This window comes from Amblyraja radiata, chromosome 4 (genome assembly GCF_010909765.2).
Source record: "Amblyraja radiata isolate CabotCenter1 chromosome 4, sAmbRad1.1.pri, whole genome shotgun sequence".
In the NCBI taxonomy this organism is placed as follows: Eukaryota; Metazoa; Chordata; class Chondrichthyes; order Rajiformes; family Rajidae; genus Amblyraja; species Amblyraja radiata.
Genome location: NC_045959.1, coordinates 28,085,453 through 28,100,982, shown reverse-complemented (window position 1 = coordinate 28,100,982; position 15,530 = coordinate 28,085,453). Strand labels below are relative to the sequence as shown.

Genomic DNA, 15,530 nt, shown 5'->3' with positions numbered 1-15,530 from the left:
GTACACCCAGGGCTTGTCACTAACTGCAGCCTTGAGACATCATCGAGCACAGGTCCAGACTGCTCTATGGTCATGATGGGTGGGGCAGAGGCTGGGCAGGGGACTACTGTCGGTCAGGGCAAGAGCTGGTGAACTGGGCAAAGAGTTTGCGTAAACGTAAGGAGGGGTTGGAAGGAGAGAGGGAAAGAAGGGGGAGGTTGCTGCCATCCTTGGCCACCAGAACACCTGAGCTGGGACTGTTCTGGGAGGCGATTATTGTGCTGGTCTTTGGGGATGGTGAGTTCCCTTGGACCAGGACAGCACAAGGAGTGGGGTCCTTGTGTGTGAGTGTACCTGGGTCAGGGGCTGAGCGAGAGGTCCCTGCATTAAGGGATTACTCAGTTAGGAGCAGTGCCCTGGGTATTCCTGCGTATCATGAGAAAAGGAAGCTTGAAGAGATGCTGAATCCCTCTCAACCCCCCCCCCCCCACCCCCCATTCCCACACCGCTGGCAAACCTCGACTGCTGCTGTCCAGGAGTAGTGGAACACTGCAGACTTGCTGAGAACCACAAGGTTCCTCCTCACGCGGTTCCTGCTCCCCCACACCTTGATACCTGGAAAAGTGAAGGAATGCATTGAACTCATCGGAAGTTCGTAAGTCATTGTTATGAAGGGCATAGCCAGAGACAACATGAAAAACCACACTGGCCGTCCTATCCTGAGAGTTGCACCTCAGACCAAACCTCGACTTTCTGAGATCTGATTTTCATCAGTCTTCAGCCATTCAGTCAGGCCATGGCTGATCTACTTTATCCCCACTAGCTCCATATCCCCAATTTCACCCAGTGTCACCTCCCTTTTGGTTGAAGACATTTCTCCTCATCTTTGCCCTGAATAATAGCTTCTTACTTGAGATTGACCTCTGAATCTAGACACCCCAGGATGTCCCATCCAACATCCTCCCATGAAAGAACTCTGTTTCAATGAGACCTCTCATTCTTCTAAAGTGTTGGTTTCAGCTCTCCACATGGAAGCAATCCCTGGTATAGATCTAGTGGACACTCACTTTATTCCCTCCATTGTATGTCTACCTGTCTGTGGGTAGACTAGTCCTGCACGGTTATCCACATGTGGCCCAACAAGATGCCAATATAATTGGAGCAGAATGACTCTAAACCTGCAACTCCAATCCTATTGTTAATGCACCATTCTCCTTCTTAACTACTGCATTTAAAACCCTGAAGAAGGGTCTCGACCCGAAACGTCACCCATTCCTTCTCTCCAGAGATGCCACCTGACCCGCTGAGTTACTCCAGCATTTTGTGTCTACCTTGCATTTAAAACCCTGTTGACTTCAGACGGGAATGTTGAACTGGTCATCATCTCTCTTCTAGTTTCCTCACTGTCCCCCACAAGCTCATCATCAGCTCCCAAGGCATAGTCCGAGACAGAACTCCACATACCTTCCCCCAGGGTGTTATAAATGATGTTGTCATCGATGTTAAGGCCATCTGTTCCAAATACCCCAATGGCGGGAGAAAATCCACTGTGGATAGCACAGCCCTGAATGTAGGATTCATTTCTTTCGACCTGGGAGAGAACATTCCAGTTAATGCCAGGAATAAATTCCTAATGTCATAAAACAAAACGCACCAAATTTCTTTCCAGGAAGGTGTTTTCTCACTCTCTCCCCCTCCACTATGTGATCAGCCCTGCCATTGTTAAATGGATCCCTCTGCCCACTCTCTCAATGGATGACAGGAAGTCTCTGCAGAGGGTAGTGAGGGGAGCAGAGAGGATCATTGGCGTCTCCCTACCCTCGGTACAAGAACTGTTCCAGAGCTGCTGCCTGAAAAAAGCACTGAGCATAGCAAAGGACAGACTGCACCCCCTCCACACACATCTGGATCTCCTGCCATCAGGCAAGAGATACCGTAGCATCAAAGCCCGGACAACCAGACTGCTAAACAGCTTCCTGCCACAGGCTGTGAGGCTGCTAAACAGTCACTCCATCTGATTCTGCTGTTTTTTGCACTGACAATTTAATAACTGGCACTGGCCACTTAAATCAGCTGCCCTGGACAATTTATGACTGTTTTTACTTGTATTTTAATGTTGCTGTTTTTACCTGCACTTTTTAACTATTCGTACTGTTATATCAGGGACTGGATTGTTTTTATTGTTTTTATTTTATGTGTGATATGTTTAATGTTTATGTGCGATGCTCCGGTATTCCCTGGGAAACATCTTCTCATTTTGCACTGTACAACGGTTGCTTTGCAAGATGACAATAAAGGTTGATTGATTGATTGATGATCTGGGGGTCACACCCACAGGTGGGCAGAATCGCGCAGCCCGCACCCCAGACAGTAGGAGCAGATCTCAACGACCGGTGGGCAGGGCATCAGTCTCAGCCCGGGATGGGGGCTTGCCGTCCGGTGGACTTGTTGTGTCGGAGCGGTGGGTGCCTCTAAAATCCTTCCCAATGTAGATCAAGAAACAAAACACTCCCAGTGTTAGAAATCGGAGATAAAAGAAAGATATGTTGGGATTACACAGCTGGTTAGCAGCATCTGAGACGAGATGTGTCCTCTGGTCTCTGTATTTCATCGGTTGATACCACCCTTGCTGGGACTGGGGCAAAAGTGTTTGCCACCCAGGGGAGGTGTCTATGCTCAGAACCCGCAGGCTGCTGGCCCCTACACCCTCTCACCCGGCGGTTGAAGGAAGAACACACGGTATCAGCATGGGAACTGTCACCCTGCCATACACAGCACACCTATACACCTCAACACCCCTCACATCGACCGCCTCATGAGAAGCAGCTGGGGCCAAAGCATCAGGTAGGGGTAAAGTGTGTTGAGTGATTGACTGTGTGTAAGGGTATCTGATGCAAGCACCCTGGCCAGCATGCGGGGAATCCTCTGCAAATACTCTGGGCTTCATGCAGGGAATCTCGTGCGAGAATTGTGGACTGTGACAGATGCTTAGTCCAAATTCCCAACTTTCATATTTAGGTAAGCTATTCATTAGGGAGCATGAACAGAAAAAACAGAAAAGTGTCACGATTCCTTGCACAAACCTGGCCGAGGTTGAGAAAGGCCACAGAGTAGCGTGGGTCGAAGTAATCGATGTAACCCATCTGGCCACTGTGGTAGAATTCAACATCCTTTATTCTGGCGTAACCTAGGCAACAAACACAAATTACGAACCTTAATTATATCACTAAAGCTGGATTCCTTCCGTCAACCTGCAAATTGATTCCAATAGGGTGTTCCTTGGGCTGGGATGAAAAAGGAAGGTGACAATTTAAGGGCCTGTCCCACCTGGGCGTCATTTGCCTGTCACGCAGGTAGCTAGCGAGGATTTTGAGAATCACAAAATCCTGGGGCGCTGCGCGCTACCGTGCGTCACTGCCTACGCCACCACGTCTCACCACGTTCCATGCGCACGTAATGCACGCCATGTGCACGTCGTGATGCGTAAATGATGTCGCGTAAATGACACGCAAATAACTCCCACGTGGGACAGGCCCTTAACTGATTAGGAGGAAGGATCTTAATCTACATCAGGTTAGGGCACCAGCCACACCCTAGAGCAGAGGGAGCACTGACACGGGTGAGGGGCAGCACCGGGGGGTGGCGCACTGGGCGAAGGGCGACACCAAGGGAGGGGCACCCTGCCAGGCCAGGGGCGGCAGCATAGGTAGGGTGGCATTCTTGCTGTGTGGTTTTATTATCCTTCAAACCACTGTTTTTATGCGGTTCAACCTGCTTGCCTTGTGATGTTGTCTGGAACATTAATCCCAGGTTTGTTTTAACAGGCAGGAACTGCAGCATGAATCCCACTACTCTCCAAGGCCCTGGACCACCTTCCTCCCCTCTCCCAGGATTCCTCCTGAAACTTAGCCCACAGGACCATCCCAAACTGCAGCACTCTCCTGTCCCAGGGGATTGGAGGCCAGCGGTGACCTCACCCCCAACGCTACTCGGTCTCATGACAGGACAAAACCTACTGACAACAGCTAGCGCACAGGTCAACCTCCCTCCATATAACCCCTCTCACTCTTGTGCAGAGTCTCTGTGCAGCTTTCCATGGAAGAAAGGAACAAGAGCAGGGATACCTTTGACCTCAAAGTCGTTGTAGAAGAAGGAACTGATCAACACACGGGCCCCGAACTTCTGCTCCTGCCAGTTGTCTTGATCGTCTCCCACAATCCTGATGTTTCGACTCAGGAGGCCAACATCTGCTGCCAGGCTGTAGCGCCGGGCTCCTCCATTCACTTCATGTGTCTCCACTGGAATAAGAACAAACTCCAGTCACTGGCGTCCGGACCCAAAACAGCTGCGGATGCAGCCCACACACAGGCTTTGGGCATGGAACCCAGCTGCGGGGGTCCCGGCTGTGGGGGTCCCGGCTGCGGGGATCACCATCGCGGTATGCGGGGCCCGTGCCCACGGCCTGGTGTGAGGTCTGTGCCCGCAGGTGGGACAAGGGGTTTACGCCCACAGCCGGAAGGTAATATGTGGTTCGTCTAAGCCCATCCCATTTGCCAGCACATCTGCCTCTAAACCTTTCCTATCAATAAACTGGAAGAAATGTCTTAAACATCATAATTGTACCCACCTCCACCACTTTCTCCGACAGCCAGTTCAACATACCCACCACGCTGTGTAGAAAGCTTGCTCCCCAGGTCCCCTATACAGCTCCCCTCCCCACCTCTACCCTGTGGTCTTTAGAGGTTTCTGATGAAAGGGGTAGGGCAGGTCTAAGGAGGAGAAGAAATCTCTTGGAATCCCAAGGTTTCCAGGCGATGATATCACCAGGAAAGTCAGTGGGGAGTTCAGGAGGCAATTCCTTCTTGGGGGGGGGGGGGGGGTAATCTGGGATTTGCTCTCACAGTCAGGAATCAAGAGAAGAGGGGATTCAGGAAAAGGAGGGAAGGGGGAGAGTAGTGGAATGGGGATGGGAGGAGGGACAGGAGATGCTGATTGAGTTGAATGGACTGCCCTATTTCCTATATAGTACATAATTGCGTGTATGTCCCAGCCATCCCTCGTAATGTTCCAAGCCCCGTGCGGTGCCTGGCATGGAGGTAGGTGTCGTGTGACCAGTACACTCACCCAAGTGTGTGAAGGAGAGAGGCTGATTCAGCAGCAGAGTTCTACCGTCCAGCGAGACGGAGCGGATGGTCCGACATTCCGACTGCTTGGCATCGCGGCTGGTGCTCGTCACCAGGATCCGATCACCCTCCTGCCCGAGAGAACAAAATGTTTGCTGCATCAGCACAAGTGCACAGCCCCAGGTAACCCAGAGACTGGGATGGAGCAGAGATGTACGGACCTCTGACCCCTGGTCATCAGCTCAGCCCGAAGTTTGTGGATCACAGGTCCTCCACTGTGGAGGAGAAGGGGGAAGAGAGAAGGGCAGAGTCGATCTGGGCCCTGGGAGCAAAGAAGGGAGGAGGGAGAGTGGGCCTGAGTCTGGGGGTGGAGGAGGAAGGGGAGTGGGGTTAGAGTAGATTTGGGCCCTAGGAGTGGAGAGGGAAAGTGGGCTAGTATCTATGGATGGAGATTGAGGAGGATTGGGGAGTGAGGAGAAGGGAGTCGAGTAGATCTGGGCCCGGGGAACAAAGGAGAGAGAAGTGAGAGTGGGTCTGAGTCTGGGGATAGCGAGGAAGGGGTGCAGGGAGTGGAGTAGATTTGGGCCCTGGGAGTGGAGGGAGGAGGGGAGAGGGATCTTGAGAACCGATGGAGAGTGTACTTGCTCTGATGACGATTGACATGTGGTGACCACGATGCAGAGCAAGATCCCACAACAATTCATAGTGACCAGGTGAAGTGGGAACACTGGTGAAAGGCCCTGCTCTTCCTCCATGTCACCTGTGAGAGTTCATGGTGCTCCCACTTGCCATCGATCAGACAGATGGTGCCTTTGACGGTACTGCACTACCTTCCCCCAGTCTCTGCCTGGAGTCTACTTGCCTTCTCTACACCACCCCTACGCATTCCCCCTCCATACCCGGATACTGTACCTCTTCCCCCCAACCCTCCACCAGCCCAATGCTCAGACCCACTCCCCCCTCCGCAGTCCCCTTCCATACCAAGACGCAAGACCTCTCCCCCCCCTCCCTCCAACCCCAATGCTCAGACCAGACGCTCCACTCAACCTTTGTGGCCAGCCCCACACTCCTGTCCACCTCCCCCAGGGCTCAGCCCTGTTCTACCATCCCGGAGACGAGTCCCATTCCCCTCGTCAGTTGCTCCGGGCTGAGGAAGTTCCCAGTGGCCCGAGTCGATCTCCCGGTAACCGGTCTCCCTGACCGTACCTGCCAATCGACGGTGGCTGCCAGCGTCAGGTTGAGGGAGCCCTCCGGTGCTGTGACACCCAGCTTGGTCCTGTAGAGCAGGTGGGGAATCCCGTGAAGCTCCAGTCCGCCAAACACACCTGCAGAACCGGAGAGAAGCAACGACAGTCAGCTCAGGCTCCAGAACTTCAGAACAAGCGGCTCCCGTGTTCAACACTAGGCCCCCGATGAGAATGGGTCACAGGACGGAGAAGGGGGCTGCAGCCATACCAGAGCTCAGTAATCGTGTGTACAGCTCCTCACAGGCACTGCGTTACCCAGAGGATCAAAGGAGCTTTGCTGCAATTCCATAGATCACCAGTATGCTCTCAGCTAGAGTTCAAGAAGGAACTGCAGATGCTGGAAAATCAAAGGTACACAAGAAAATGCTGGAGAAACTCAGCGGATGCAGCAGAATCTATGGAGCGAAGGAAATAGGTAACGTTTCGGCCCGAAACGTTACCTATTTCCTTCGCTCCATAGATGCTGCTGCACCCGCCGAGTTTCTCCTGCTCTCAGCTAGAGACTGGTGGGCCAACTTTCTTCACCCCAGCAGAGAGGTATGTAGTTTAGTTTAGAGATACAGCGCGGAAACAGGCCCTTTGGCCCACCGGGTCCGCGATGACCAGCGATCCCCGCACATTAACACTATCCTACACCCACTGGGGCCAGTTTTTATATTTACCAAGCCAATTAACCTACAAACCTGTACGTCTTTGGAGTGTGGGAAGATCTTGGAGAAAACCGAAGATCGCAGGAGAAAACCCACGCAGATCACGGGGAGAACGCACAAACTCCGTACAGACAGCACCCATAGTCAGGATCGAACCGGGGTCTCCGGCGCTTAGAATGGACTACCCAGAGGTTTGTGGAGGCTGCCATCATTCATTCAGGATAATAAGGGAACGATGGAGGGATATGGAGCAAAGGTAAGAATATGGCGATCGTTCGACCACAGGTCGGGAAACGTCGAGAGGCTAAATGGACCGGGTGCTCCTGTTTCTATGCTCACAGGACGTGGCTGGACGACTCGAATAAAATGGGAGGGCAGCTGAGGGAGGAGCGTTGATGGGACGTGTTTTGATGTGCTGCTGAATTGACTCACCCAGCACCTTCGAACCCTGATTGGGCCCGTTTGGTAAAGGCCAATCCGGGGTCTTGTGGTCTCCTCGCAAAACGATCAGCAGCTCTCCTCGGAACGGTTCCTCCAGCGTGCCAGCGATGAACCTGCCCCCCTGCCACAAACACCAAGAGCACACTTTAGACTTAGTCCACACTGACCAGTGATCACCAGGTACATTGACACCATCCTACACACTAGGGACAATTTACAATTTAACCAATGCCAATTAACCTGCAAACCTGTGCGTTTTTGGAATGTGGGTGGAAGCCGGAGCACCCGGAGAAAACCCACACAGTTACAGGGAGAAGGTACAAACTCCGTACAGACAGCACACATAATCAGGATCAGCCCAGGTCTCTGGCACTGTAAAGCAGCAACTCTGCCGCTGTGCCAACTGTGCCGCCCCCTAACAACTCACACGTCTCACGCACTGCTCTAGCACAAGGCTGGAAGCAGTAGCATTCGCAGGCTGTAGTCTAGCTCCACTAACTCACTCCTTCTCTCTCGCATCCCCCCCCCACCGTCCAATCCCACTATGTCTCAGATCCTTTACACATCAATGGCCCACCTCATCCAAACCCACTCTCAGACGATGGACGCGTCAATGTCTCACCAAGTCTAAACCCACTCTCCCTCAGACCATGTACACAGGAACATCCCACCCATCCAATCCCACTCTCAGACAGTGCACACCTGTTCCATCCATCTAATCCCACTCCCCCCACAGATCCACCATCCCACACACTTTACCAACCACACATTCAGTTTCTCAGAATATCTTGGGTTCCTGGACTCAGCACAAGGAGCTGCCTTTTTGTTATTCCACCTCTGCCTCTGTCCTCTGCCCACTCCCCCCCCCCCCCCCCCCGCTCCCCCCCGCTCCGCCCCTCCCCCTCCCCCATCCCCACCACCACCACACTGAGTGCCCGACATCCACTGGTAAGCAGCCAGCTCCCTCATTGTTAAGTGTGTGTTACCTGGATGGAGATGTAGGTAGCATTGAGGACAATGTTCATGTAAGACGATGAGTTGGAGCCCGACGTTTCATTCAGGTCCTTAATTTCCAAGGTGCCATATATGGTGAGTTTGTAAAGTGATGGGATCATTATGTCAATCAGAAGCCAGACCCCTGCATTACAGATGTATTGAAAAAGTAACCATCAACTTCCAATTCATCTCTTGGTCATAAAAACATCACAAAACTTAAATTTATCAAAACATAATTATTTAGAGAGAACCTGCATTTGATCAACTGTCTTCAAACTGCCCCTAATGTTAATGAATCCCAACCCCCAGGAACCTTCTTAAACCATGAGGTTCCTGACATTAGGAGGCCTTTACTAAGTTCATAAGTTATTGGAGCAGAATTAGGCCATTCGGCCCACCATTCAATCACAGCTGATCTATCTTTCCCTCTCAACCCCATTCTCCTGCCTTCTCCCCATAACCCCTGACACCTGTACTAATCAAGTATCTATCAATCTCCGCCTCAAAAAATCCATTGACTTGGCCTCCACATCCTTCTGAACTGAACTTCTGACTAGTGACCTCTTGTGGTGAGATTATTTGGACCAGCTCCTACCTTTGGCTACAACCACGCTGTCACCTTCTGTGGGAACCATGAAGTTGTTTTCCGGAGAGGATTCCCAGAAGGAAGAGTTTGACCACAAACTAGAAAAGAAGACATTTCAGAGTGAGAGGAGCCTGTGCTTTACACAACTGGTAACCAACAGCACAGGTTGAATGCTGAGATTTTGAACATAGGTGTGAGGATCAGCATCAGAGGGAGGAGAATTGACCAAATTCAACAAAGAGTCAATGAGGCAGAGGTAATTCTTTCTGCAGAATGATCGGTGGACAACAATGCTGCAGTAAAACACTTTATTCTATTTATCACCAGACTGCGGCCAGTGAAGGCAGGCTTGCATAGACTGAGCGACTAGGACTGTGCTTAGGGTTCAGGGTATTTTGGCTGGGCTCGAAAGGTTGGATTTAGGGAGGATATTTGTCCTGGCTGAGGAGTGGAGGACTCTGGCTCACAGAACGTGACTGAAATTTTAAAGGAGATTTCCGAGGAACATATTTTATACAGTGCATGGTAGATGCCTGGAAGAGACTACCAGAGCAGGTGGTGGCAGAAAATATGACAGTGACACTTAAGAGGTGTTTAGGCACATATACAGGCAGGGAATAGAGGTATACAGACTATGTGCAGGTAGGTGGGATTAGTTTTATTTGGCCTCATGGTTGGTGTAAACTTTGTACGCCAAAGGGCCTGTCCTGTGCCATACTGTTCTATATTCTAGTTAGGATTAAGAGTATTTTATTTTACCCAGTGCCTGTAGAACTTTTAGAATGTTGTGGCTAAGTAGTTGAATTTAGAGGTTGATAGATTTCTAGATGGAGAAATACGAGGTTAGGGCAGGAAAATGGAGCTGTGGGAGAAAATCAGGAATGATCCCAATAAAGGGTCTACAGGCTCAAAGGGCCGAATGGCTGAACACTGCTCCTGGTCCTACTATTATTGATACGGTGGGTGACACAGTGTCGCTGTTGGTATAGTCGCTGGCTCATAGCTATGGAGACCCAGGTTCAATCCTGACCTTGTCTATCTGTGTGGAGTTTGTACTTCTCCCGGAGATCACTTGGGCTTCCCCTGGGCGCTCCAGTTTTGTTTTGATGATGAATTAAGGGACAGAAGTTTAGGGGTAACATGAGGGGGAACTTCTTTACTCAGAGAGTGGTAGCGGTGTGGAATGAGCTTCCAGTGGAAGTGGTAGCGGCAGGTTCGTTGGTATCATTTAAAAATAAATTGGATAGGCATATGGATGAGAAGGGAATGGCGGGTTATGGTATGAGTGCAGGCAGGTGGGACTAAGGGAAAAAAGTTGTTCGGCACGGACTTGTAGGGCCGAGATGGCCTGTTTCCGTGCTGTAATTGTTATATGGTTATATGGTTTTGCATTCCAAAGACATGGAGGCTAGAGGGTTAATTTTCTGTTGTTAATTGTCCCTTAGTGTATGTGCAAGTGAATGGGGGGCTCTGAGAGGGAGTTGATGGGAATGTGGGGAGAACAGGTTACAGGGATATCAGTGGGGATGGATGGGCATGACAGCCAGCATGGACTAAATCTGCTGAAAGGCCTATATTGTAACACATATGAAACTCAATGCATGAGGTCCAATGTGGTTATCCACATCCCACAGCCGGAGGTGAAGCGTGCGTTACCTGTATTGGGAGGTTGAGTGGTTGAATGTTTTTGGCGGAGGCGACCCACACTTCTGATAAAAGCAGCGGAATACACGAAGGTGAATGTTTATATTGACCATTGTTGGGTCCAGACTCGACCAATGAGGGGAACCCTTTTCTGAAACTGGAACATTGCGCATTTTAGCTTCACAACAAACGATGGGAATAAAAAGAATTACTGAAGTGAAACCAATAAAAATGTTGAGATTGTAAATGCATTCTTCTTTACCATTAAATAACTTCTACTCATGTACAGTGGAGAGAGAGCACACTGACTGATTGCATTACAGCTCGGTTCTGTAAAGTGAACACCCAACAATGAAGGAGGCTGCAGAAAGAGGCAGACATTGCCCAGCCCATTATTAATATCGACCTCCATCATTGAAGGGATGTACAGGGGTGCTACCTCAAGGCAGCTAATATATCAAAGACCCACACCACTCTGGCCATGCTCTTTATTCACTTGTTTTTACTGTTATCATGGAAAGGAGCCTATGAACCGTTACCTCTAGGTTCAAGAGCAGCCTTTTCCCATCGACTGTTTTTTCCAATCAACTACATACTTTGGCTTGCATTATCATAGTCTGGTTTACCCAGTGTAACTGATAATTTATGATGGATTTATTTGTTGTGGTGCTGCATTTAGTGTACCTGTAAAGCTGCAGCAAGAATACATTTCATTGCTTCAGTCCTGGGTGCATATGACAATCAAACACTCTTGACAAGATAGACACAAAATGCTGGAGTAACAGTGGGACAGGCAACATCACTGGAGAGAAGGAATCGGTGACGTTTCAGGTCAAGACCCTTCTTTAAACTGATCACAAAATGCTGGAGTAACTCAGCGTGACAGGCAGCACCTCTGGAGAGAAGGAATGGGTGACGTTTCGGGTCGAGAACCTTCTTCAGACTGAAGAATTCCTTCTTGCCAGAGATGCTGCCTGTCCCACTGGATTACTCCAGCATTGGTGTGTCTACCTTTGGTGTAAACTAGCATCTGCAGTTCCTTCCTACACTCTTGACTTGATTCTTGAAATAATGGCTGACCTCTCACTAAATGGAATCAGTTTTTGACAGCGGCAGTACCACTGACGATCCCTAGGTGTCACGTGTGAGCCACTGTACAAAATGAATCATGAGCAAGAAGCTGCTCTCCAGACCTCCAGCCCAGGATACAATTCCACTAAAAAGGAGCTGGCTCCCAGTTCTCCCTTTTTAACACAAAAATAAAACAGGATGGGAGCTCAACTGGGAGATTAGGAATAGTGTTAGATCCAAGAGAGAGATATATCAATTGTCTCAATAAACAAAAGCATTGAACTGAGGATAATTTAGAACTCAGTCGAGGACTAAAGGGCCTGTCCCACTTTGCGATTTTTTCGACGACTGCGAGCGTCAGTGACTGACGCCCGTAGTTGCCCTAAAAACCATCAAGTTGTACGACATACATGCTGACGTATGCTGTCCTGCGGGTTATGCCCGGTTAGGGTTAGCCTTAATCCTAGCCCTAGCCCTAGCCCTAGCCCTAGCCCTAGCCCTAGCCCGAACCCTAGCCCTAGCCCGAACCCTAACCCATACCGGGCGTCACTCGCAGGACGGTGCACGTCAGCGTGTGACAGGGCGCACGACATGATAAGACACCCAAATGTCACCTGAAGTTTTGAACATTCCAAAATCCCGGGGCGGCAGGGAGACACCGTGCGTCACTACATGCGTCACGCCGTGTCACGCCCCGACCACGCCGCGACAAGTGGTACAGGCCCTTAATGATTCAGTAAGGAGAAATAGAGATTAGAGTAAGCTTGCAGAGAACATAAAGGCTGACAGTAAAAACTATGGGTATGTGAAGAAAACAGATTCGTGAAGGCAAATTTACCTTCAAAAATAGGAGAACATAAAATGGCCGAGGAAAGGAATGCAGAATAACTGAATAAATAGTTTGGGTCAGTCTACAGAAAGAAGGACATTATAAATCCCAGGAATGTTGGGGTAAGTTAAGATCTAGTGAGAGGAAAGACCTGAATGAAATAGTTTGGAAGTAGTGTTCAGGAAATTGACGGGATTAATTCCAGTCTTAACTCTAGGGTCTAAAGAAGGGTTGCCACCTGAAACACCACCCATCCTTTTTCTCCAGAGATGCTGCTTGACCCACTGTTACTCTAGCCCTTTGTGTCTACATGGAGGTCAGTGACAGATTCAGACAAAGTATGGTAATCAAAGCCTCATGCTTGAATTGGGTCACCCATGGGTTGCAGGGTTACCCCCAATTCCCAGGCACAGCCCCTCCACCCTGGGGTCCCTCGTGTGATCAGCTCTGTCTCATTGGCTCTGCAGCCTCCTCCTGTGCCCAGCCCACCAGGCCAGACGGCACCTGGGATACGCGTTACTCTGCTGACCAACACCCGATCTTACACCTGCTCCCGATCTTACCCAGGTAGTACAAGGTCATGTTGTCTGTGTCGAAGTACCAGTCACCATTCTGGTTGTGGGCCCCATCCAGGGGCTGTAGGGAGGCATTCCGGTGCAGATCTGTGACCTGGACATGGTCAGGGTGCTGAGTGAAGTTGTGGGACACAACCACATGGTCGCCCTCCTGCAAAACAACACTGGAGCATTACTGACCTCACCGTGACCTGGGCATGAGCTACCCTCTCATTCCCGACATCTAATGCAAGCTGCCCTCATCCCACCCCCCAACCCCCGCCTCAAACGGACACACGAGCTGCTTTCTCGCCCGCAACTTCACATATGAGCTGGCCTCTCATCCCCCCCCCCCCCAAGCGGACAAGCGAGTTGCCCTCTCGCCCAAAAACCTCACATGACTTGCCCTCTCGCTCCCCTCCACACACGTGACACGCCCACTGCCCCATCAACCTCACACATGACTTGCCCTCTCATCTCCTGACATCACCTCACCCTCAATCTCACACATCACAAGCCCTTGCAGCCCTATCCTCACCCCAAGGCTGGGAACTAGGACAAAGGGTCGGTTATTGGTTTTATTTTTAGATCAACAGTCCTTGGAGACCCCAGTCCCAGGGTGAGAGTTACCTCTCAGGGACTGATTGGGAAGGAGAATGTTCCTTTGGCACAGGGTCAGCCAAGCTCGTAACAAATTAGAAAACTATATCACCCCTTCCCTCCCTTTGGCCCACTAAGTCCATGCCAAACCCCAATTACCCAGATACACTGATTCTACTTTTTTCTCCTAACATTACCATCAATTTTCCTTTGATTCTGCCACTCACCAACACACTAGGTGTTGATGAATTGATTGAAACACTGAGCAGCAGGAATGCATTTCCATGCCTGCCACAGCCCGACTCTGCTAGCTAGCTGCCCGGCATCCCTCCCATCCCAGCTTGGTACCTCTTTAGTGCCTTTGACTGTACAGCATTCCCTCAGCTCAACACTGGAGGGATAGCATCAGCTTTATGTTCTGGTCTTTAAAGTGCGACGTGAAGCCCTGTCCTTGAGGTCCTTCTTGTTGACTGGGTTGAACCACTAAATCTCCCTCTCCCACCCACCCTACCCTGGGTGACCCACTCAAACTTCTCTAAATGGTGTGCTAATACTGAGCTCTCTATCAAAGTCTTGCCAGTACCGTGAAGTGATAGAAGGTGGCTCTATAGGAGATCTCGGTGATGTGATCAACCCGCTTGAAATGCCAATTAATGGTTTGATTGTTGGGTACGAGGGCCATCCAGCCTGAGCCAGAGGATGAAAGAGCACTGAATCCTGCATCAAAACATAAGGAAATCCTGGATCAGCATATCATGTTGATTCATAAACCATGTAATACATCCCACCTATCTCCCTCGCTCAATTGTTATGTTGCACCACAGTTTAGTTTGAGAACAGTTCTGACAAAGGCAGTAAAAAAATGTAGAATCCATCACACGGACCAGACTCCCCACCACTGTTTCTCTCCACACTGCATCAGATCAGCAGCCAACATAATCAAGGAGCTTTCATATCCTGGCCATTGCCTTTTCTTCTTTCTCCCATCAAGCAGAACGTCTAGAAGCTTGAAAGTGTCCTCCACCAGACTCAGGAATAGCTTCTTCCTATCTGTTCTCAAGCTTCTGAACTGTCTCTCCATAAGCTAGGGTACAGTCTGGATCTTTCAAACTACCTCATTGCAGATATTGGACTTTTTGCCGGACCTGTTACACTTCAATGCTCACAACTGTACTACACACTCTGGCATTTCACACTGCCCATGTTTGGCTTGATTGTATTCAAGTATTGTATAATCTGGTTTGATTGGAAAGGACACATTTCATTGTATCTCAGTACATGTGACAATAATCCTAACCTCAGACTACAACTGAAGCCATTAGCTTGGAAAGGTTGGCGGAGAGTTCCAGCACCTACTGTGCAGAGAATCTGCATGATACCCGAGCTGGGTGGGAGAAGGGCATTTCCCTGTGATGGACAGCTCTGTATTGGCTCCGTTTTTCTTATCCTTTTGTACGTCTAGCTTGCTGGGCATGTCCTACCATTAACAGCTTATTGCACAAACTAAGCAGCTTAACATGCTTTTTTTTTTTTATAATTGTATTTATTAGAAGTACAGTACATTACAATAGTACAAGCCACATATATCTTATTACATTTATTGTACCCCTTCATTTTTTAAGCTTTAAAGCGAGAGAGAAATAAAGAAAGTAAAGAAAGTGAGAGAGAGTCGTGTTAGTGTGAAAGAGTGATCAAAAAGAAAAACCCGTTAAACAAAGAGTTAGGGAAAAAAGTTAAGAAATAGGCCATAGAAAAGAAAGAAAGAAAAAGAAACAAAAGCTCTATTATGAAAACCGCACAAAAAGGGATA

The 15,530-nt window shown here is 49.6% G+C and overlaps 1 protein-coding gene across 1 annotated transcript in view; it reads right to left on the bottom strand.

Annotated features, from left to right (window-relative positions):
• Positions 1-15,530, bottom strand: part of pkhd1l1 (PKHD1 like 1) — a 178,669-nt gene that overhangs the window by 41,404 nt on the left and 121,735 nt on the right. The window contains exons 51-62 of the mRNA XM_033020374.1: positions 14,304-14,437; positions 13,130-13,292; positions 10,679-10,817; positions 9,032-9,120; positions 8,427-8,578; positions 7,432-7,561; positions 6,309-6,427; positions 5,104-5,233; positions 4,104-4,277; positions 3,063-3,166; positions 1,444-1,570; positions 497-594 (exon numbers count right to left, since the gene is read on the bottom strand). Of these exons, the coding sequence (XP_032876265.1) occupies positions 497-594; positions 1,444-1,570; positions 3,063-3,166; positions 4,104-4,277; positions 5,104-5,233; positions 6,309-6,427; positions 7,432-7,561; positions 8,427-8,578; positions 9,032-9,120; positions 10,679-10,817; positions 13,130-13,292; positions 14,304-14,437 (1,559 nt within the window). The remainder of the gene's footprint in view (positions 1-496; positions 595-1,443; positions 1,571-3,062; positions 3,167-4,103; positions 4,278-5,103; positions 5,234-6,308; positions 6,428-7,431; positions 7,562-8,426; positions 8,579-9,031; positions 9,121-10,678; positions 10,818-13,129; positions 13,293-14,303; positions 14,438-15,530) is intronic.